General features: G+C 31.9%; 1 protein-coding gene across 1 annotated transcript in view; it reads right to left on the bottom strand.

The window, feature by feature from the left end:
- The window catches only part of LOC143074175 (lysine-specific demethylase 2A-like), a 52,837-nt gene that overhangs the window by 4,755 nt on the left and 23,459 nt on the right, over positions 1 to 24,623 (bottom strand). The window contains exons 6-16 of the mRNA XM_076249723.1: positions 23,744 to 23,850; positions 21,397 to 21,490; positions 19,882 to 20,035; positions 19,152 to 19,267; positions 16,915 to 17,580; positions 15,882 to 15,965; positions 14,404 to 14,631; positions 5,607 to 5,828; positions 4,077 to 4,199; positions 3,263 to 3,499; positions 2,094 to 2,354 (exon numbers count right to left, since the gene is read on the bottom strand). Coding sequence (XP_076105838.1) covers positions 2,094 to 2,354; positions 3,263 to 3,499; positions 4,077 to 4,199; positions 5,607 to 5,828; positions 14,404 to 14,631; positions 15,882 to 15,965; positions 16,915 to 17,580; positions 19,152 to 19,267; positions 19,882 to 20,035; positions 21,397 to 21,490; positions 23,744 to 23,850 — 2,292 coding nt within the window. The remainder of the gene's footprint in view (positions 1 to 2,093; positions 2,355 to 3,262; positions 3,500 to 4,076; positions 4,200 to 5,606; positions 5,829 to 14,403; positions 14,632 to 15,881; positions 15,966 to 16,914; positions 17,581 to 19,151; positions 19,268 to 19,881; positions 20,036 to 21,396; positions 21,491 to 23,743; positions 23,851 to 24,623) is intronic.

The raw sequence follows: 24,623 nt of genomic DNA, 5'->3' as shown, positions 1-24,623 counted from the left end.
CCTGATAGTATGGCATTATACTACAAAATTACCAATGAAGTAATATGTTATGTGATTTATGTAAACTGTCCCTCATATATTTCCCTCAATAATATTACATAAACAATCATACTAAATGAAGAGGTAGCATTGTGTCAATTAAAGATGAATACAGTTGATTCATTTGTTTTCCGTGGGTACCAATAGTCATGGTTTGAGAAAAAATCATTTATTGGATATTTAATTTCAAGGCTTTTCCAAAGTCTGAAATGAGACCTATAGAAATTTGGCACCAGAAATTTGTACTTTGTCCAATATCTGAATTCCTGCTTTAGGCTAATTCATGAAGGTTGGTATCCCACGAACAATAATGAAGCCACAGTCCATTAAAACAAACATATTATTTATTTATATAAACATAAAAACAGCATACCTAATAAAAAAAGCCATTTTCTAATACCTTTCATTGCCCCAAAAGCCCATTAAAATAGGAATGATTCACCTTCTCTAGATAATGCAATGATAAAGAACGGAACACTCTTTGTCTGCTATCTAATTCAGTCATAAAATATTCAACATACAGAAATATATGAAGAATCTGACAGTATAGGTTGTTTGTTGAAAATATGAGGATTTTTTTCAAGAAATTTAAAATTTAGTTTTTTGGCAAAAATAAAGTATCACTAGGTGTTAAAATAAAAAATTTTTTTTAGATTTAAATATTAATTAGTTGAGTATTGATAGTATTCATTATTGGGGATAAGACTTATTGTTCTTAAATTAATTATTGAAAAAAAAAAACATGAAAAATTTTACTGGACAACAAAATCAGTCAATTTATAAAAATTTGCCAACTTCTACAATATTCAATTATGCAACTAATGAAAAATGTTATGTTTGATCAAACATTCATACTTCCTTTCAAAATGATGAAATTAAAAATAAACTTACCTTTAAAAATTATCTAATTACATTATATTAATAATAATCACAATTTCTCTTTCTTTTTTTCGATATGTATTAACAAAATTGGCACATTCAGATATTCATTAACAAAATGTTCTTCGATATATATATATATACATAAGGATTTGTATACAACCCTAGTAATGTCAATTTGGAATATTGGATCGCAAGATCATAAATTGGGATAATTTTCATACTAATCTACTTTAGAACTCAAACTTTATTATTCTTTTAGTTTTAGTACAATTTATTATCCTTTTTTTATTATAATTATTTACTCTCGTCTCAGTAGGTGCATTTTTAAGTTAAAGAAATTTTGATATCTATATTACAGTATCATGATATTATAGAATGTATGAATGGTCATATAATTTTATGTTATGTATATTATGCTCATAATTTGTCCAATATCCACTTTTTTCGAGGAAAAATTTAAAAAAAAAGCTTACTTTACTGAACAGGTATAACTAGTTATCTGATAATTTTATAAATTTCATGAATTTTGTCTTTTTATTTTGTCATTTATTTATTCAATAAAACTTGTCACTGCAAAACCTTTCCTTCTTTCCTATGAAAAATACCCTCCCTTTTTAATTAAAATGAAATCGTGGAACAAAACAAAACATATAGAAAATAAATTAAACATATATGGAATTGAGATCATTGGATTAATTCATTATACTTTTAAAACAAACAATTAATACTCTATATCAGTATCAAAATAAAAAAAAATAAGATAAAAATCAGCTGATTACAAAAAAGTAATAATGATGACATGAACAGAAATTATTTCAACCGCCACAAATCTTTTTAGTATATTGCCCTATATCTAATACAAACATTAGCAATTTAGAACAAAAATGAAATCCATGCCTTATTTTTATCTTGTTTAAATTATAAAGGAAGTTAAATATACTTTTTGGTTCCCAACTTTTATTTTTCAACATCTTAGATGTACCAAAGATTAAACCGTCTTTCTCTTTTACCCATACTGGCCTTTATAAAATTATATACACCGAGAAAAAAAAAGAAAAGTACAACAGATTTGAGCAATGATACACGGCAAGTTTTGAATATCCCCTGAAAGAAACTAGGAACATGAATAACGAATATCAACAGTAGTCCAAAAATCTACGAGGTGTAACTACCTCACGTCTCGGTCGCTTAGCCATGTGATCTGACGTCATGTTTTCATCGCTCAGAGTCGGTGACCTTTTTATGGTTCGTCCCGATCTTGTTTTGACAGACTCTGGTGTTTTTGCAACTCCATTGGTTTTTGGGTTATCTCCCTTGGGTGTCCCTTGTACTTCCACTGATGTTGGTAGAGGGTCATCAATAACATCACCATGGTCGTCAGGTTTGATGGTTTTCTTTAACGGAGAAGCTTTGACATTTGTTATAGACTTCTTCTACAATAGATTAAATATACAGTTAGAATGCATGCTCAATTCCAGCTTCTGTAAACCAACTTATTTTGCTTCATTTTGCATTTAGCCTTTTGTTTCCCAATACGTGGCGACTTAATTTTGCTATTTTCATATTTATTTGATGTAGCTTTAAATTTTCAAGATGATTTATATTGGAGAAAGTTGTAACTAGAGGCTCTCAAGAGCCTGTGTCGCTCACCTTGGTCTATGTGCATATTAAACAATGGACACAGATAAATTCAAGACAAAATTGTGCTTTGTTGATGGTGATTTGTTTGTAGATCTTACTTTACTGAACTTTATCTTTATCTATAATGAACTTGGCCCAGTAATTACAGTGGAAAATACTTTGTAAAAAATTTACAAAACTTTATGGTGAAAATTGTCAAAAATTGACTATAAAGAGCAAATTCTTATGAATATAGAATACTTTTAGAAAGAAAAACTATATGAAAGCTTAGTATTGACATTTTTATAGCAATTCAAAATAATAACAGTTTCTATAATGGTTTACTTTTTAAATTGTTATTTGTGTGGAGAGTTGTCTCATTGGCACTCACACCACATCTTCCTATATCTACCTTCAGCATGGAAATGACTATAATATACCTATACAAACTGATAGACTAATTTTGTCACAACATCATGAAAGTGGAGTTAAAGTCTTATAGGATTGTAGTAAAATTGAGAATGGAAATGGGGAATGTGCCAAAGAGACAACAACCCGACCATAGAGCAGACAACAGCAGAAGGTCACCAACAGGTCTTCAATGCAACGAGAAATTCTCGCACCCGGAAGCGTCCTTCAGCTGGCCTTAAATTTTTCAATTATTTTGCTTCATTCTAATCCATTGTTAAAACAAATTAAATAATATTCAACAATTATTTACCATTTTAAGAGGAGATCTCTGTTTAGACATTGCCGGTGATGACTTTTTCTCTTTGATTCCATCAGTTATTTTCCTTTTTGCTGTCAACTTCTTTTTCAGACCATCTTTCTTCCCTTTGATTGGTTCCTGGTTGTCTGTTGTTACTTTTTGCGGTGATACAGCTGCATCATCATAACATTCCATTTCTAAAGCCACTTCGTCTAAATCTGTTTCACTGGCATAGGATATTGGAGAGTGCTGGAAACAAATTTAAAATCAATTAAAAATACATACCAGTGGCAGATCCAGAAATTTTTATGAGTGGGGGACCTACTGACTGCCAAAGAGGGGACCAGCTCTGGTCATGCTTCAGTGATTCCATTTATAATAAACCAAATTTTCCCCAGAAAAGGAGAGCCCTGAAGAATTGCAGACTCATCTGTAGTTTTACTGTCAAAAATTAAGTTTACCTGGTGACCTGTAGGGGTAACAGGTAAACGGATATTTCGGAGAAATGTTTTCTTTGACAGCACAGCTAGTTGATGTCATAAGTATGTTGGGCGTATGATAGGTAAACACTGGACATTTCATAGCTTCACGCACACCTCAAAATGTAATAAAATTTACAAGCAAGTTGATTTCTAGCTACAAAATGTAATTTTTGCTTATCTTGGAGAAATTACATGTCAAAATTTAGGAATTTAAAATGACAATTCCCTTAGATACACATAAGACAGTTCGAAGAAGAATTGTACACTGATCGTCATTCTATCAGCACCATTGATTCAAAATAATTGAACCGGAATAATCAATATGATTTTAAGTCCTATTTTACCATCTGTTCTTTGACTGTAACCCGTTTTCCTTCAGTTTCCTTTGGTATATTTTTGACATCAGGCATCGATACTGCTGGTACTGCTATTGGATCCTCATTTTTTACTTCAGTTTTAACCCTAAGCTGCAACAGACATTACATAATTTAAATAAGGTATTCTATTGAAATTTTTAAAATTGGTTGATAAAATTTTACCGGTGAACAATATTGCATGTGTTGCATATCCCTACTTGTAATTCAAAGTGTCAGACAAATAGATGTCGGACAAAAGTTCACACACATGACTTTTGAGCTGATGACCAAATATGACATCTTTCTGAGAAAAGTGTGATGAAAAAGTTTCAGTTGATCCATCAGGGTTGAGGTTGTAAACTTCAAAGTATCTTTTCAGTGATTCTGTAAAGTACTTTTATAGTACAGTTTTATTTCATTACAGCTTTAAATAATTACATTGTATTTTATTTTGTAGAAAGTCAACAAGAGTATTTTCCTCTTATATTACTCAAGTTAACAAATTTCTACAACAAATTCAAATACTCTCAGATCTGTCCTTAATGTCCTTTTTTGTTTTACTTGGGTGTTTTATTTTTGTGTGATTTGTATTGATCTGATGAGTTTGGCCCTTTTCAAGTGATTTTTAACCAGATTTTTGTGTCAAAAATGTCGGTTATTGATTTGGGGATGAACGGCGGGTGGGCGGGCGGCAACCAAATGTTGTCCGTGCATTTACTCATGAAGCGTTCAACCAAACCTTTTAAAATTTTAATATGTTGTTACTGACAACAAAATGGAGGTCAAGTTCAATAATGACGATTTTGATTTTTACCGTTCAGGAGTTACGGTTCTTGAAAGTTTAAAAAATGTCGTGTCCGTGCATTTGCTCATGAAGTCAAGTTTGATATTGATAATCATAAATTTTACATATTAGGAGTTTTGGTCCTTGTAATATTGATAAATGCCAGAACACAAATAAATGTTAAAGAATCCGGTTTACTGTCATTTTGACCAGCTCTTGTTATGTTTGTTCTGATATTGTACTGTTACACAACTGTCCCAGGTTAGCAGGAGGGTTTTGTCCCAGCAAACATGTTTAACCTCGCAACATTATGTATGTGCCTGTCCCAAGTCAGGAGCCTCTAATTCAGTGTTTTTCGTTTCTTGTTTTGTACATAGACTGTTAATTTTCTTGTTTGAATTGTGTAACAAATGTCATTTCATGGTCTTTGATAGCTTACTATACAATATCAGTAATAAAATTCTGTTCACCTATCACTAGTATTATAGAAGTTTTAAAGCCATTTCATATACAAGAGTGACCATTTCTAACTGCGACAACTATTTATGACATTACAATTGATATTGTTGTACACATTTCCCTTAGAATCTAACACTGATTTTTTTGTACATGATTTCATTTAATAATCCCTTTAAGAATCCTGTAAACATATTCAAACAATTCTATTGTGGTAGAATGTATGTGTGCAAGTACATATTTGTGTGGTTACACATTAAAAGTACACAAATCTCTACCTGTAGTGGTCCCTTTGTTGTGTCATGTAAACACTTGGGACATTCCCATTGTTGTCGGATATCTTCGTTAATAACACCCTCACTGTTTAAGTTCTCGTACTTCTGATGTAAACAAGGAACGTGGATAATCTCCCAACACAAACTGCACTCCATTAACTGGTTTGGTTCTGGTTGGTCGGCTTTATTACAAATCAAACAGGTGGCATTGTGTGGTAATACAGGCTGTAACATGAAAAAATAATAGCTATTACAAATCAAATAGGTGGCATTGTGTGGTAGTACAGGCTGTAACATGTAAAAATAATAACTATTACAAATCAAACAGGTGGCATTGTGTGGTAATACAGGCTGTAACATGTAAAAATAATAGCTATTACAAATCAAACAGGTGGCATTGTGTGGTAATACAGGCTGTAACATGTAAAAATAATAGCTATTACAAATCAAACAGGTGGCATTGTGTGGTAGTACAGGCTGTAACATGAAAAAACCAGATGCTCCGCAGGGCGTAGCTTTATACGACCGCAGAGGTTAAACCCTGAACGGTTAGGGCAAGTATGGACACAACATTCAAGCTGGATTCAGCTCTAAATTTGGATTGTGATTAAATAGTTGACACAGCATAGGTTTCTGACACAGAATGAATGTGTTCTAATGAACTTAAAATTTTTGTTTCTCTTAGAGCAATTCACTATGCTGTTGAATATTAATCCTCTCAAAAAAATGTTTGAAGAAATTTTCTTTTTTATTTATGAAATTTCAAATGAGAAAAATTGAACCCAATTTTTTTAATCACATCCCCCTTTCCCTTATTCCAAAACTAATCTCAATTAAAATTTCTAATGGAGTTTGCAACAATAACTACTCATTTAAATACATCATAAAATATTAAGATGTAAAAAAACTGCTTGTTATCACTGAATGGTAAAGATTATTTTAATTTATCAGTTGGTAGTAAAAAGTGAATATACATTGTATATTGTATATAACAAAGATTTAAGTTGATTCTGGACAAAGAAAGATAACTCCAATTAAAAAAAAATCTTGCTATTGCACAATATTTTGCAATTAGATATTTCTTGCTTACTATTCTGGACAAAGAAAGATAACTCTAATTAAATTTCTTTTTGATATTTCACAATATTGTGCAATTAGATATTTCTTGCCATTGCGCAATACTGTGCAATTGAAAAGACTTGCTATTGCACAATACTTAATATAATAATTTTAGATCCTGATTTGGACCAACTTGAAAACTGGGCCCATAATAAAAAATCTAAGTACATTTTTGAATTCAGCATATCAAAGAACTTCAAGATTTCAATTTTTGTTAAAATCAGACTAAGTTTAATTTTGGACCCTTTGGACTTTAGTGTAGACCAATTTGAAAACAGGACCAAAAATGAAGAATCTACATACACAGTTAGATTTGGTATATCAAAGAACCCCATTTATTCAATTTTTGATGAAATCAAACAAAGTTTAATTTTGGACCCCGATTTGGACCAACTTGAAAACTGGGCCAATAATCAAGAATCTAAGTACATTTTTAGATTCAGCATATGAAAGAACCTAACTGATTCATTTTTTGTCAAAATCAAACTAAGTTTAATTTTGGACCCTTTGGACCTTAATGTAGACCAATTTGAAAACGGGACCAAAAGTTAAGAATCTACATACACAGTCATGACAGTTAGATTCAGCATATCAAAGAACCCCAATTATTCAATTTTGATGAAATCAAACAAAAGTTTAATTTTGGACCCTTTGGGCCCCTTATTATGTTGGGACCAAAACTCCCAAAATCAAACCCAACCTTTCTTTTATGGTCATAAACCTTGTGTTTAAATTTCATAGATTTCTATTTACTTATACTAACGTTATGGTGCAAAAACCAAGAAAAATGCTTATTTGGGTCCCTTTTTGGCCCCTAATTCCTAAACTGTTGGGACCTAAACTCCCAAAATCAATACCAACCTTCCTTTTGTAGTCATTAACATTGTGTTTAAATTTCATTGATTTCTATTTACTTAAACTAATGTTATTGTGCGAAAACCAAGAATAATGCTTATTTGGGCCCTTTTTTGGCCCCTAATTCCTAAACTGTTGAGACCAAAACTCCCAAAATCAATCCCAACCGTTCTTTTGAGGTCATAAACCTTGTGTCAAAATTTCATAGATTTCTATTAACTTAAACTAAAGTTATAGTGCGAAAACCAAGAAAATGCTTATTTGGGCCCTTTTTGGCCCCTAATTCCTAAAATGTTGGGACCAAAACTCCCTAAATCAATACCAACCTTCCTTTTGTGGTCATAAACCTTGTGTTAAAATTTCATAGATTTCCATTCACTTTTACTAAAGTTAGAGTGCGAAAACTAAAAGTATTCGGACGCCGGACGACGACGACGACGACGACGACGACGACGACGACGACGACGACGACGACGCCGACGCCAACGTGATAGCAATATACGACGAAAATTTTTTCAAAATTTGCGGTCGTATAATAATAGCTATTACAAATCAAACAGGTGGCATTGTGTGGTAATACAGGCTGTAACATGTAAAAATAATAGTTATTACAAATCAAACAGGTGGCATTGTGTGGTAATACAGGCTGTAACATGAAAAAATAATAGCTATTACAAATCAAACAGGTGGCATTGTGTGGTAGTACAGGCTGTAACATGTAAAAATAATAGCTATTACAAATCAAACAGGTGGCATTGTGTGGTAGTACAGGCTGTAACATGTAAAAATAATAGCTATTACAAATCAAACAGGTGGCATTGTGTGGTAGTACAGGCTGTAACATGAAATAAAACCAGGTGCTCCGCAGGGCGCAACTTTATACGAACGCAGAGGTCGAACCCTGAACAGTTGGGGCAAGTATGGACAAAACATTCAAGCGTTATACAGCTCTGAATTTGGATTGTGATAAAATTTTTGACATTACATGGTTTTTTTTTACACAAAAAAATTGTCAAGATTTTACAAATCAATTAAAGATTTCTTCTTCAAACTTTTTAAATCTACAATTAAATAGTTGACACAGCATAGGTTTCTGACACAGAATGAATGTGGTCTAATGAACTTAAAAGGTTTTTTTTGCCTTGAGCAATTCACTTTGCTGTTGAATATTAATCCTCTCAAAAAAATGTTTGAAGAAATTTTCTTTTTATTTATGAAATCTGAAATGAGAAAAATTTAACCCCCCCCTTTTTTTTCACATCCCCGTTTCCCTTTTTCCAAAACTGATATCAATTCAAATTTCTAATGGAGTTTGCAACAATAACTACTCTTTTAAATACATCATAAAATATTAAAATGTAAAATAAAGTGCTTGTTATCACTGAATGGTAAAGATTGGTTGGTAGTAAAAGTGAATACACATTGTTTATTGTATAAAACAATAAAAAAAAACTTCATCAGCAACATTTTATATTGGGAAATTTCCAATGAAGTTATTCACATAAAGTTATTGGCAAATAAAAATAGAAAATGACATCATAGTCATGTCTGGCAAATGTCCAACATACATTATCTTAAAACATTTTAGATAAGATAAGGAAAAAAAGCTTCTTCAGCAACATTTTATATTGGCAAATTTCCAATGAAGTTATTTACATAAAGTTATTGGCAAATAAAAATAGAAAATGACATCATAGTCATGTCTGGCAAATTTCCAACATATATTATCAACTACTATTCTATACAAAGAAAGATAACTCCAATTGAAAATTAATTGCTATTGCACAATATTGTGCAATTAGATATTTCTTGCTATTGTGCAATACTGTGCAATTGAAAATTTCTTGCTATTGCACAATACTTGATATGGAATCCTGATTTGGACCAACTTGAAAACTGGGCCAATAATCAAAAATCAAAGTACATATTTAGATAAAGCATATCAAATAAGCCCAAGAATTTAATTTTTGTTAAAATCAAACTTAATTTAATTTTGGACCCTTTGGACCTTAATGTAGACCAATTTGAAAACTGGACAAAAATTAAAAATCTACATACACAGTTAGATTTGGCATATCAAAGAACCCATTTATTCAATTTTTGATGAAATCAAACAAAGTTTAATTTTGGACCCCCATTTGGACCAACTTGAATACTAGGCCAATAATTAAAAATCTAAGTTCATTTTTAAATTCAGCATATCAAAGAACACCAAGGATTCAATTTTTGTTAAAATCAAACTAAGTTTAATTTTGGACCCTTTGGACCTTAATGTAGACCAATTTGAAAACGGGACCAAAAATTAAGAATCTACATACATAGTTAGATTCGGCATATCAAAGAACCCCAATTATTCAATTTTTGATGAAATCACACAAAGTTCAATTTTAGACCCTTTGGGCCCCTTACTCCTAAACTGTTAGGACCAAAACTCCCAAAATCAAACCCAACCTTCCTTTTATGGTCATAAACCTTGTGTTTAAATTTCATAGATTTCTATCTACTTATACTAAAGTTATGGTGCAAAAACCCAAAATAATGCTTATTTGGGCCCCTTTTTGGCCCCTAATTCATAAACTGTTGTTACCTCAACTCCAAAAATCAATCCCAACCTTCCTTTTGTAATCATAAACCTTGTGTTAAAATTTCATTGATTTCTATTTACTTATACTAAAGTTATTGTGCGAAAACCAAGAATAATGCTTATTTGGGCCCTTTTTTGGCCATTAATTCCTAAACTGTTGGAACAAAAACTCCCAAAATCAATCCCAACCTTCCTTTTGTGGTCATAAACCTTGTGTCAAAATTTCATAGATATCTATTCACTTAAACAAAAATTATAGTGCGAAAAACCAAGAAAATGCTTATTTGGGCCCTTTTTGGCCCCTAATTCCTAAAATGTTGGGACCAAAACTCCCAAAATCAATCCCAACCTTCCTTTTGTGGTCATAAACCTTGTGTTAAAATTTCATTGATTTCTATTCACTTTTACTAAAGTTAGAGTGCGAAAACTAAAAGTATTCGGACGACAACGACGCAGAAAACGACGCCAATGTGATAGCAATATACGACCAAAAAATTAAAATTTTTGCGGTCGTATAAAAATAATAGCTATTACAAATCAAACAGGTGGCATTGTGTGGTAGTACAGGCTGTAACATGTAAAAATAATAGCTATTACAAATCAAACAGGTGGCATTGTGTGGTAGTACAGGCTGCAACATGTAAAAATAATAGCTATTACAAATCAAACAGGTGGCATTGTGTGGTAGTACAGGCTGTAACATGTAAAAATAATAGCTATTACAAATCAAACAGGTGACATTGTGTGGTAGTACAGGCTGTAACATGAAAAGATAATAGCTATTACAAATCAAACAGGTGGCATTGTGTGGTAATACAGGCTGTAACATGTAAAAATAATAGCTATTACAAATCAAACAGGTGGCATTGTGTGGTAGTACAGGCTGCAACATGTAAAAACCAGGTGCTCCGCAGGGCGCAGCTTTATACAACCGCAGAGGTCGAACCCTGAACAGTTGGGGCAAGTATGGACAAAACATTCAAGCGTGATACAGCTCTGAATTTGGATTGTGATCAAATTTTTGACATTATATGGTTTTTTTTTACACAAAACAAATGTCAAGATTTTACAAATCAATTAAAGTCTTCTTCAAACTTTTTAAATCTAAAATTGAATAGTTGACACAGCATAGGTTTCTGACACAGAATGAATGTGGTCTAATGAACTTAAAAGTTTTTTTTTTGCCTTTGAGCAATTCACTATGCTGTTGAATATTAATCCTCTCAAAAAAATGTTTGAAGAAATTTTCTTTTTATTTATGAAATCTGAAATGAGAAAAATTTAAACCCCCCCCCCCTTTTTTCACATCCCCGTTTCCCTTTTTCCAAAACTGATATCAATTCAAATTTCTAATGGAGTTTGCAACAATAACTACTCTTTTAAATACATCATAAGATATTTAAATGTAAAATAAAGTGCTTGTTATCACTGAATGGTAAAGATTGGTTGGTAGTAAAAGTGAATATACATTGTTTATTGTATAAAACAATAAAAAAAAACTTCATCAGCAACATTTTATATTGGCAAATTTCCAATGAAGTTATTTACATAAAGTTATTGGCAAATAAAAATAGAAAATGACATCATAGTCATGTCTGGCAAATGTCCAACATACATTATCTAAAAACATTTTAGATAAGATAAGGAAAAAAAGCTTTATCAGCAACATTTTATATTGGCAAATTTCCAATGAAGTTATTTACATAAAGTTATTGGCAAATAAAAATAGAAAATGACATCATAGTCATGTCTGGTAAATTTCCAACATATATTATCATTTACTATTCTATACAAAGAAAGATAACTCCAATTGAAAATTAATTGCTATTGCACAATATTGTGCAATTAGATATTTCTTGCTATTGTGCAATACTGTGCAATTGAAAATTTCTTTCTATTGCACAATACTTGATATGGAATCCTGATTTGGACCAACTTGAAAACTGGGCCCATAATCAAAAATCAAAGTACATATTTAGATAAAGCATATCAAATAAGCCCAAGAATTAAATTTTTGTTAAAATCAAACTTAGTTTAATTTTGGACCCTTTGGACGTTAATGTAAACCAATTTGAAAACGGGACCAAAAAGAATCCACATACACAGTTAGATTTGGCATATCAAAGAACCCCAATTATTCAATTTTTGATGAAATCAAACAAAGTTTAATTTTGGACCCCGATTTGGACCAACTTGAAAACTGGGCCAATAATAAAAAATCTAAGTACATTTTAAGATTCAGCATATCAAAGAACCCCAAGGATTCAATTTTTTTTTAAATCAAACTAAGTTTAATTTTGGACCCTTTGGACCTTAATGTAGACCAATTTGAAAACGGGACCAAAAATTAAGAATCTACATACACAGTTAGATTCGGCATATCAAAGAACCCCAATTATTCAATTGTTGATAAAATCAAACAAAGTTAAAATCTGGACCCTTTGGGCCCTTTATTCCTAAACTGTTGGGACCAAAACTCCCAAAATCAATACCAACCTTCCTTTTATGGTCATAAACCTTGTGTTTAAATTTCATAGATTTCTATTTACTTATACTAACGTTATGGTGCGAAAACCAAAAAAAATGCTTATTTGGGTCCCTTTTTGGCCCCTAATTCCTAAACTGTTGGGACCTTAACTCCCAAAATCAATACCAACCTTCCTTTTGTGGTCATAAACATTGTGTTTAAATTTCATTGATTTCTATTTACTTAAACTAAAGTTATTGTGCGAAAACCAAGAATAATGCTTATTTGGGCCCTTTTTTGGCCCCTAATTCCTAAACTGTTGGAACCAAAACTCCCAAAATCAATCCCAACCTTTCTTTTGTGGTCATAAACCTTATGTCAAAATTTCATAGATTTCTATTTTCTTAAACTAAAGTTATAGTGCGAAAACCAAGAAAATGCTTATTTGGGCCCTTTTTGGCCCCTAATTCCTAAAATGTTGGGACAAAAACTCCCAAAATCAATCCCAACCTTCCATTTGTGGTCATAAACCTTGTGTTAAAATTTCATAGATTTCTATTCTCTTTTACTAAAGTTAGAGTGCGAAAACTAAAAGTATTCGGACAACGACGACGACGACGCAGACAACGCCAACGTGATAGCAATATACGACGAAAATTTTTTCAAATTTTGCGGTCGTATAATAATAGCTATTACAAATCAAACAGGTGGCATTGTGTGGTAGTACAGGCTGTAACATGTAAAAATAATAGCTATTACAAATCAAACAGGTGGCATTGTGTGGTAATACAGGCTGTAACATGTAAAAATAATAGCTGAAGAGGCCTTTTTTTAGCAGGACCAAAGCAAATAGAGAAATAAATATATAGCGGGAAATTTGGGTAATGACTTTACTTTTTCCTAATTTTGTGAATGAAAGGAACCACGAAATAAGAATGCTAAAAAATGAAATATCAGTCAGATTTGGTCCTTGAAATCATAAAAGAAGAAGGTTCATGAAGGGTTAAAATTGGCCCTAAATTTTTAATGTTTTTTAAAACGGGCCAAAAAATTACAAATTTCACAAAGAAGTACTTGTAATAATACTATTAAGACAAAAACATATTTTTCTGGCACCTTCCTTTACAATTTATGAAGCTATGACCCCTTAAAAAAACATTATTTGTATTTTAAGGTCAATTTTGGTACTTTTTCCCCATAATTTCAATTGTTTTTGGCATAATTAACCATGGCCTCCATCCACGATCCGAAAAGTTTTTATATTGATGAATTCTATATAAAAAATGGAATCTTTTGGTACCAACACATTCTGGATCGTAGGTGGCGGCCAATGTGTTTCTTAAGCTTTTAGGTCTGAAAATTGCACAAAATCATCATATTTTGACAAACTGTCCAAAATGGGCTTACTTTGGAGAATATTATGTACTTTAATGAGAAGAACTGATGTATCTAGCATTAAGATTTATGAAATAGACCCATTTATGAACCAAATTGGGACCTTTATGGTGTTTTATGATAAAGTTGATATTTAAGACCATTTTGTGCCATAAGTGAACCTTGTCGTTTGAACTACATACAATTTTGGCCATTGTAACTTGATTGGATGAATCACTGCTGCCATTTATTGTTTCCAGTTTACAATTTAATCAAAGTGTTATAGCACTTTAAAAAGCATTTGCTGTCTATCTAAAAGAAAATGTAAAAATGTTTATAGTTTCGTTTAAACTGTTTTCCACTAAACTTAAATACATTTGCTCAGCTTTCGCTATACTTACAGAAAGACACTGCTTGCTTTTACAACATTGCTTCATTCTGCCTGATCCACCAAACTTCTTCATATCTTTACAGAAATTACATTCCCCACAATCTGACCGTGTGCATGGTTCACATTTCTTACATCTTGTTCTCCGACGACGCACAACCTCCGACTTTTGTAATTTTCCCTTTGCAGCCTTAGGTGCTTTCTGTCCAGTGGACGTATACTGTTTTTTTGGTTTGATAACCTGTAGCAGAAAATACAGATAAATTAATACTGTAATCTTATACTTTATTTTAATTAAACATCATTATAATAATATTAATTGTTGCATATAAAGTTAGAAACCCTTCTAAGGACCCCCTTTTTCTTACGGTTTGGTATTGTAAAAAAAATATAGTTTTGAGTGTTGTTTACATAAAATCATTTTTTTTCCTGTCAGGGGTGCTTTTGATTGATTTCATTGGCGAACTGTCATCTGATCTCTATTTTCAAATAAAGTATGGAATATTTTGAATCTGGAATAGTCACATGGGAATAGTTTTGAATTCTGGAAAATTGATAAGAAATGTAATGATATTTCCTTCAGAAATAACTACGGTAAATTCAGAAATTATTGCATGCATTTATTGTTGAGATTTTGTCATTTTTGACTAAAATGCACGATTTTGTTATTATAAATGTTATAGTCAGGACCACCAAGGACTAGAAGCACTTAGATAACTGATTTCTTGTTGTTAGCTTAAAGTCCAGTGGCAAATATTTCATAAATAGTCAAAATGATCACTTATACAATATTGCAGTGTAAAGTTTTATGACCAAGAACCCTGCAACTATTTATTTAACATAACAGTGTAAATTTATCTACCAATACGTTTAATAAAAACATCAGAAGTAAAACTTTCATGAAATTTTTAGGGGTTTTATATCAATCATTTAAGTAAGATTTTATAAAATTTCACATTTATTTAAAATCCATATTCCTATATGATTGTCTGATCGCAAATAAATGAGGAATGTACATGGGACAGATGACCCCCCCCCCCTTTTTTTGGCATATAATGTTAAAGGAATATAACTCAAGAACTGTAAAAGTGACGCTATTCAAATTTGTTCTTGATCTGAGTTTTGTAGAAATGAGCATTGTGTATACGTTTCAAAACATTTAGTTGAGGTAAACTTTAGTAAGAGAACCTTAATGAAAAATCAAGCAATTTTTCATTTGTAACATGTGTAAAGGGGCACAACTCAAGAACATTAAAAGTGACACCACAAAAAATCAAAATTTATCTGTATTATGGTAATAAGCATTGTGTATAAGTTTCAAAACATTTGGTTGAGGCAAACTCAAGTTAGAGAACAGAAACCAATTTTGGGACGCAAGTATGGACGGACATACAGACGGACAAGGGCTACGGCGGGGGCATAAAAATGTTCAAGTAGAATTTTAATTAACCACTTAAGATCTTATGTAATTTCCATCATATATACTCTCACCTTTTTTGATGGTGGCCAATAAGTAATTGCCTCTCCTGTGATTGCAAGCTGCGCATTGTCCTGAAGATGGTCTATTACCAATTGCTGCAACAACACACATTACTAATTAACTTGGATAGTTTAAAAGCTTCAAAAACTTTTAAGTTTAACAAGAAAATGTTCACAATTTGTTCTCCTCTATGTCAAAAATAATCAAGATGACAAGCTTTCATTAACTATTTGAAAAAATACAATTTCTTTTCCGAAAAACCTGCAAAATTATCTCCCTTTTGAAAATATAATCTTTATCAAAAGAACAACAGTTAATTTAATGCCTTAAAATTTGATAATGAAGGTACATGTATAACAATAATTAATGAAACAGCAACCTGATAACTTAAAAAGTCACTTGTAAATAAAATGTATATGTTATATAGTTAATTTTATTTTATTTATATTTAATTCAATATAGTTTAAATCATATATTAAAATAAACACAAAACAAATCAGTCGTCTTTTGGTCAAGTTTTTAACTAGCCAGGACAATATCAGGGTGATGGATTTTCTGGAATTGATGTTACTTAAACTTGCATAAAAAGGTCATCTTCAGACACAGAGAAAACTGACATTATCAAATGTAAACTTTGAATTGAAGTTTGTAATTCAAACATTTTTCTACAGTGGGAAAAGAAATTGACATGACAAAATAGGGCTACATGTTATAAAAAATACCTTTATTGCAGGTTTGACTGTATGCAAAAGAAGTGACTTTTATAGTGGGTCTCATTGAGGTCTTAGTGTGACGTGGAATTGCTGATTTTTTGTAAGCGTGACATGTGAAAGTCAAATTATTGTGCCATGAAAACGGGAAATGAAGTCTATAGGGACACAGGAAATTACAAAAAATTGAGAATTGCTTACATACATAGTGTAAGCGGGATACGGTAATCTGACAAAACAGTAAGCGGAATCCTGGATCAAAACCCCACAATATGAGACCCCCTTTATAGTAGGTTTCACTGTATCTTGATATTCTGTTTTCTTAGTAACTTACCTTTGCCTCTCTGAGTACACCCTCGGGATCAATTAGATCTTTAGGGATACCTTTCTTAGATAGAGGCAAGTCTTCCAACCATTCAATCATTTTTTTCAATCCTTTTATCTCCCACTTCGTTAAATGAACATTCTTACGTTCTCTTTTCGTTCGTCTGATTTCGATTGATCCTGCCGAACTATTTGAATCCTCATTCATTTTCAATTTGCTTGCTTTGGAAGTTATTTCTTTTGATACATTTGAAAAATCAATATCACCATGGTGACCAGCAATATCATCTGGTCTCTCGTATATTTCAGTGTCTGCAGAACTACAACTATCAGATGTAGATTTCCGAGGTGATTGTTTCAACTTTATTGCCGATTTTTCATCATCAGTGGAAGGAGATTTTTTCACACTTTGGTGGTCTATTCTAGTGAGTTCTATTTTGATACTTTTTGAAATATTTGAAGTTCCAATTTCAGGTGAATTTTTTGATTCCATTTGTCCATTTTCTTGTGAACATCTTGACGAGGGTCTAGAATCATCTTGACAATCTGGTTTCTCATCCTCCTGATTCTCAGATGGAAGTTCAATGCACTGCTTCCCTGTCAGACAGCACAAGTATTGAGCCAAAACATACCATGCTATTTCGGCATAAAATGGATATCGAAATTTATGAGGCACCTGTAAATAGAAATAAATCTGTCATAATCAGAATCACAGGTATGGTTGCCAAACTTGTTTAAGTACATGGTATAAAAGTATCAATTTGATTTGTTACAACAAATTCAGGTGTTCTTAATTTTGGCGTTTGAATCATGTCAGGATATACAAATGACTGCGATTTAAAATGATGAAGGTATTATTTTCCTTATATTTAAATAATAAGAAATCAATCCACACATTTAGGTGGGTCGCAGGATTGCTGATTTTTTGTAAGCGTGACTCGTGAAAGTCAAATTATTGTGTAGTGAAAACGGGAAATGAGGTCTAGTGGGACCCGGGAAATGACAAATTTGAGAATTGCTTACGTACATAGTGTAAGCGGGATACGGGAATCTGACAAAACAGTGAGCGGGATCCGGGATAAGAACTCCCCAATGAGACCCCCATTTAGTATGTAACCATTATTCACAATAATTGTTTTCATCTATCATCCTGACCTGAACATGACATAATCAGAGGATGTAAGGTGCCTGAATTGATCACTTTTGTTTATTTTGCCAAAATAGCCTTAAAATAAGCTTTTTATCAGTACATAAATCAAAACATAAAACATATATAGCAAGTTTGGTTTCACTTTGTTTAGTGATTCTAGAAAAGACCTTTGAAAATAAGTTTGGTTTCACTTTGTTTAGTGATTCTAGAAAAGATCTTTGAAAATAAGTTTGGGTTCACTTTGTTTAGTGATTCTAGAAAAGATCTTTGAAAATAAGTTTGGTTTCACTTTGTTTAGTGATTCTAGAAATGATCTTTGAAAATCAAACTAATTGGCCTCTATTTTTTTTGCCAGCTAAAGTCAAAGTAACAACATTTGGTAAGTACCTTCGAGGAAACGATTTGTTTTCAATTTACTTTATCTACTATTGAAAAAAAACCTGCCATTTCCTAGAGAGTTTAAATGTCAAATGTGACCTCAGATGGTGCATACCTGCCAACTGGCACTATTGGTGGGAGGATTTCCCACCATGGAGGCTCCAAAATGGAAATTTTAAAAGAGCAATTGTGTCCACAATTTAAACAAAACAATTAATTTTACAATTGCTATAGACTTCAAAAAGTATGACTATGAGAGCCATCTTGCACGCAAAACCCCCATGGGCATTTTGAAAAGTTTGCAGGTATGGTGGCCATTTGTAATTTCAGATAAAGTAATAAGGAATTAAAAAGGGAGTTAACTTTAAGCAATTGTTGCAGGATAATCTGAAATGTTTACTGTTATGCTAATTAAAAGTATATATATATATATATATATCAAACATAAGATCACGTACAATAGTTGATCGATGCTGACTATTGAACTCATAAAAAATCTTGCCGATTCAAACTTTTGATATCAATTTTATTAAACATGTGATACTGTGGATTCAGTTATTTTCGTGCGACCAATTTCGTGGAAAACTTGCAAGTTGGTGGATATTTAATTAAGTGGTTTTGCACAAGTTTGCATACACGCCTATAGGGAATGTGTCATTCGATGAAAATTTAATTTCGTGATTCACTTATACCAACAAAATCCACTAGAAATTACTTACATGTGTTCTGTCCTCAATATCAGACACAGTTAACTGGGTCTCCATGTTGTAATTGTGAAGAAAATTACCTCCAAACACTAGAGAGTCTTCAGGTGTATAAACTCCATGAATCCAACCTAAAAACACATAATAAGTATTATAGGTTATATTGATCTCAAGTTTTATATTTATTTCATTCATACCATTATCAATACGTCAGTAAAATATCTTTATTTCTAGAAATATGAATTTTTGACAAATGAGGAAGGAAAACATTAATGTATGTTTCAATCTTTAAAAAATACAAGATGAAGCATGTGTCTAAAGTTTTTAATATTCACTAAGGTTCCAACATCTTGAAGGGCCCCAACATCTAAATGGTCTAGGTAGTGCATCTCATGGCACAGTGGTTTGTAATCAAAAGACAGACACCAATCAGACTTTTCTATGATTGTCAGTATTTAATATTAAGCAAACTATCAATCAATCCTTGCCCAAGTACATGCCTTTCTTTGATAACGGGCTGTCTTTTTCAATCAACATAAACTGAACTCTTTTCAGCTGTTTTTATTCAAAACAGAAATCCATTGTGAAATATCTTGAAACAAATGATTATCAAACTCTTTCTTTCTTTTACAAAATCTATATTCTTTTTCTAAAGCTCTATTGTGTTACTTGCAATAAATTGTGTACCACTTAAACCATTAACTGAAATACACATATAGTTTCAGTTTCCGTGGTAACTACTTACCTGATGGTATGATGAAAGTGTACCCAGCATGCAATGTAATTCTTTCACATCCCTCAACCTTGTCTGCCAAGAAAATGTCACCTTGTTTCCCTGACAACACCCAGGTTAAGTAGATTTCCATGTTTTTTGGTGTTGGTGGAATTAACCAAAATACCTGAAAACAGAAACAATTTAAATCCACTTTGTATGTACATGTGCTGTTTATTTCTTTTTAATGTGGATATAACTGCATTTTATTTCTTTTATTTCATTTCTGTACATGTGTGTTGCATATCAAAAGTTCAAAATTGTGATGAAAATCTTCACATAAAAATCAAAGGCTATCATTTGACATTTTGAACTACATTGTATTTTATATTAAACTAAGCAATGGAACAAATTTAAACAAAAGTTTTTAACTAGAGTTATTCCTCTTTGTCAATAACAGTTAGATTCATCATTGCAACTTTGATATGAAATCTTTAATACAAGAAATAGATTTTTTTGTTAAATATGGTTATTTTGAAAAATTTACATCATTTCATATCTTTACTTTACTGCAACTCTGTTAGTAATTAGGGTAAAGATAAGGTCTGGAATATAGGTTAATATAGCTGTGTCAATAGGGTTAATATAGCTGTGTCTATAGGGTTAATATAGCTGTGTCAATAGGGTTAATATAGCTGTGTCAATGGGTTAATATAGCTGTGTCAATAGGGTTAATATAGCTGTGTCAATAGGGGTCAATAGGGTTAATATAGCTGTGTCAATGGGTTAATATAGCTGTGTCAATAGGGTTAATATAGCTGTGTCAATAGGGTTAATATAGCTGTGTCAATAGGGTTAATATAGCTGTGTCAATAGGGTTAATATAGCTGTGTCAATAGGGTTAATATAGCTGTGTCAATAGGGTTTTAAGTGCAATAGTGCATACTTGATTCAAAATAAATTTAGAAAAACAAATCAAAGAGTTCAACTAAACATAAATATTCAACTGGTGATCAAACAGCACATTAATTCATTTATGTGTGCAGCACATGAGTTAATTATTAGTATTGTTCAGTCTCACATAGAACATTTTTTTTTATATTCGATTTCTTGGATTAGTAATTCTTTTTATAACCCTGATCATAGGCTTTCAAGTGAAAATATACTTTTTTAATTCACAATATTATGATTATAATGGTATTTAGATAAAGCATAACATTGGTACCTATTAAAGGTTTAAACCCACTGCATTTGTTTGCATCGGTCCCAAGTCAGTAATCTGGTGTTCAGTAGTTGTTGTGTGTTAATTTGGTTCATAACTGTTTCTCATTTTTTGTGTAGATTAGACCGTTGGTTTTCCTGTTTGAATGGTTTTAAACATCATTTTGGGGCCCTTTATAACTTGCTGTTTAGTGTGAACCAAGGTTCCATGTTGAAGACCGTACATTGACCTATATTGATTTACTTTTACAAATTGTGACTCGGATTGAGAGTTGTCTCATTGGCACTCATACCACATCTTCTTAGATTTATATATCTAGCACTTACTTTTTTCCCGTGTAGTATATGATACCATACAGATGTACCACCAAAATCTACATGGAAATCTGTATAACATCCCTTCACACTCATTAAACAATACCTAAAACATATTAATATATATAATATAAAATGTTGTCACAGACGTATGTCCCACCTTGTTATTTTAATATTGCAAATGTTGAAATTATAATAGCAATACTCTAACATGTAAGTTTTGCAAATAATCAAAGTCGATAAACCATGACTGAAGGTACATGGCTACACAATCTCCATAGAAATGAAGATATGCCAATGCCAATACAACTGCAAACCAAAAACCATTGACTTATTGTAAGCTGTTTCATTTAACCAACCCTAAACACAAACTTGTTTACTATGTAAAAGTGTCAGTCAATTAACAATGATGCGGGTTGGGGCTATATGATCCCCAGGCCATAAAAAAGAATAGGTTTGTTTGCCTAAACCCTACCTACCCAGAAAAAAGCTTTCTACTCAAATTTTATTGTCCTGATTTAAAGAAGTTTTTTTTTTAATCAGATAGGCATGAAGACTAATAAACATCTGATACTTCAATTTCTTTAAAAAAAAATTTTAAAAAAAATGCCTACCTACCTACCCACTGTCTCAACCTTGAGTAGGGTTTGGGCAAACCAAAATATTTTTGATTGTGGCCCCATGGAAATGATACTTGCAAATGCCAAAAAAATTTGCATACCAAATATCATTCACTTAACATTAGCATTTCATTTTAAACTAATCTAATCAAAAACTAATACATGAAAAAACTAAGCAAAAGTTTCAAAGTCTATAGACCATGACTTAGAGGGCAAGGCCAAATATTAGTCATGGAACTAAGATGTGCTAATGCTTATGCAACTGTATACTAATCAGCATTGGCCTACCACTAATGGTTCCCATTGAAATGACCTAATCACAAACTTATACATGTACTTTGACCTATAATGGTTTACTTTTATAAATTGTAACTTGGATGGAGAGGTGTCTCATATGCACTCATTCCACATCTTCTTATATCTATGATAAAATATACTAAACTCTTAAGAAAATTCAAAACATAATGTCCCTAATGATAATCAAATGGCAAAATCAAAAGCTCTTGACAATAAGAGTGCACACACTGAAATGTCTCGCCTTTTACTAATCATTGATATTATGTTGATAGTCCTCAATATAAAGCTTTATGACAACTGTCACATAAACTTAACATTAACAAAGAAAACTAAACATTGACCAATGAACCATGAAAATGAGGTCAAGGTCAGATGAACCATGCCAGGCAGGCATGTACAGCTAACAATTCTTCCTTACAACAAATATAAATGACCAATTGCTTATAGTTTAAGAAAAAAAAAGACTAAAACACAAAAACTTTACACTGAGCAATGGACGGCGAAAATGAGGTCTAGGTCAAATAAAACCTGCATGACTGACATAGATCATAAAATATTTCCATACACCAAATATAGTTGATCTATTGCATATAGTATAAGAAAAACAGACCAAAACACAAAAACTTAACTATAACCACTGAACCATGAAAATGAGATCAAGGTCAGATGACACCTGTCAGTTGAACATGTTCACCTTACAGTCCTTCAATACACTGAATATACTAGACCTATTGCTTATAGTATCTGAGGTATGGACATGACCACTAAAACTTAACCTTGTTCACTGATCCATGAAATGAGGTCGAGGTACTGTCTGACGGGATGAGAACTTTGCAAGGTACGCACATACCAAATATAGTTGCCCTATTACTTATAATAAGAGAGAATTTAACATTACAAAAAATCTTAACTTTTTTTTCAAGTAGTCACTGAACCATGAAAATGAGGTTAAGGACATTTGACATGAGACTGACGGAAACTTCATAACATGACGCATCCATATACAAAGTATGAAGCATCCAGGTCTTCCACCTTCTAAAATATGAAGCTGCTGCCAGATCACTAATCCTATGTCGAGCTTTCTGTGACAAAAATCACAGACTCGACAAAAACAATTGTAACTTTCTTAAGTCGTACATAGTAGGTATCAAAAGAAACAAATGTCGGTCCACATGCTCATTTTTTCAGTAATAGAAAACTTATTTTTTTTAATGCTAGAAATCCCACTTCTCTTTTTGTCGCTAAAAACCATTGTTATGCATTCTAACAGAGCAGCTAGTCTAGCCATTGATCAGAACACTAGATGAATTAACCACAGGCACTTGTCTTAGAATTTTTTTTCCCTATATACCGAAACTATTTTTCTGAGACGAGTGCCTGTGGAAGTTATGTCATATACTAAAATCTTGATGGTAGAAAAGTTGCCTCAGATTTAAACCTACTTTTGAACTTTTGGGTATTTCATCTTGTCAATTATGTTAGTGGATTCAGTCTGACAATCTTTGTAGTGTCTTGGCCATACTGTATCCACCCAATCCACTTGTCTGACCTACAAAGAAATTATAAACAATCTTAGTTGATCCATACATCAAGCAATATGGTATACTCTAACCAGTACAGTGATGGATCCATTTGAATGGGGTAATATAGTTGGAATCCCCCCCTTTTTTAAATGGTTGGATGTGCCCCTGAAGGAGCTAGACCCTTTACAATGACCATAAAATACCTTTTAATTATATAGTCATGTAACTTAATCACCGATATTTCAGGCATTCACTGAATCATGAAAATGAGGCAATGACAATGGACAAATGAAAGACAGAATCTTTGTAAAATACGGAATATGCATACAAGGTATGAAGCATCCAGTTCTTCTACATTTTGAAATACTTAACTTTATAAATTTACATATAGTTTATGCTGACTCCAGAAATTAATCCCTTTGTTTCGAATACAACGACTTTTGTGGCAGGCAGAGCAAAAATGTTAACTTTTGCATTTTCTATTATTTTGTTTATATTATTTTCAGGTACATGTTACTGGTGGATTTTGTTTATAGATTAGTAAAGACATTAGATAAGACATTAGACTTTGTGTGGAAGCCAAATATAGTCATTTAAAAAAAAATATTTAGTTTTATTAATGAAGCTCATTGAAATATGTATTGATAGAATGATTCTTAAAATGAAACAAATGTTATTACATAGAAAACATTGATTCTACATATACATGATATAGACAAGGTTAAAATCAGAGCAAAATCACACTATAATACAAAGTTATAGCAAATATTTTGTCACCTTACAAATAAGATGAGAGACA

Source organism: Mytilus galloprovincialis, chromosome 5, assembly GCF_965363235.1.
Source record: "Mytilus galloprovincialis chromosome 5, xbMytGall1.hap1.1, whole genome shotgun sequence".
Taxonomy (NCBI): domain Eukaryota; kingdom Metazoa; phylum Mollusca; class Bivalvia; order Mytilida; family Mytilidae; genus Mytilus; species Mytilus galloprovincialis.
The sequence above is the reverse complement of the archived record's forward strand: the minus strand, read 5'-3'. Positions and strand labels throughout refer to the sequence as shown.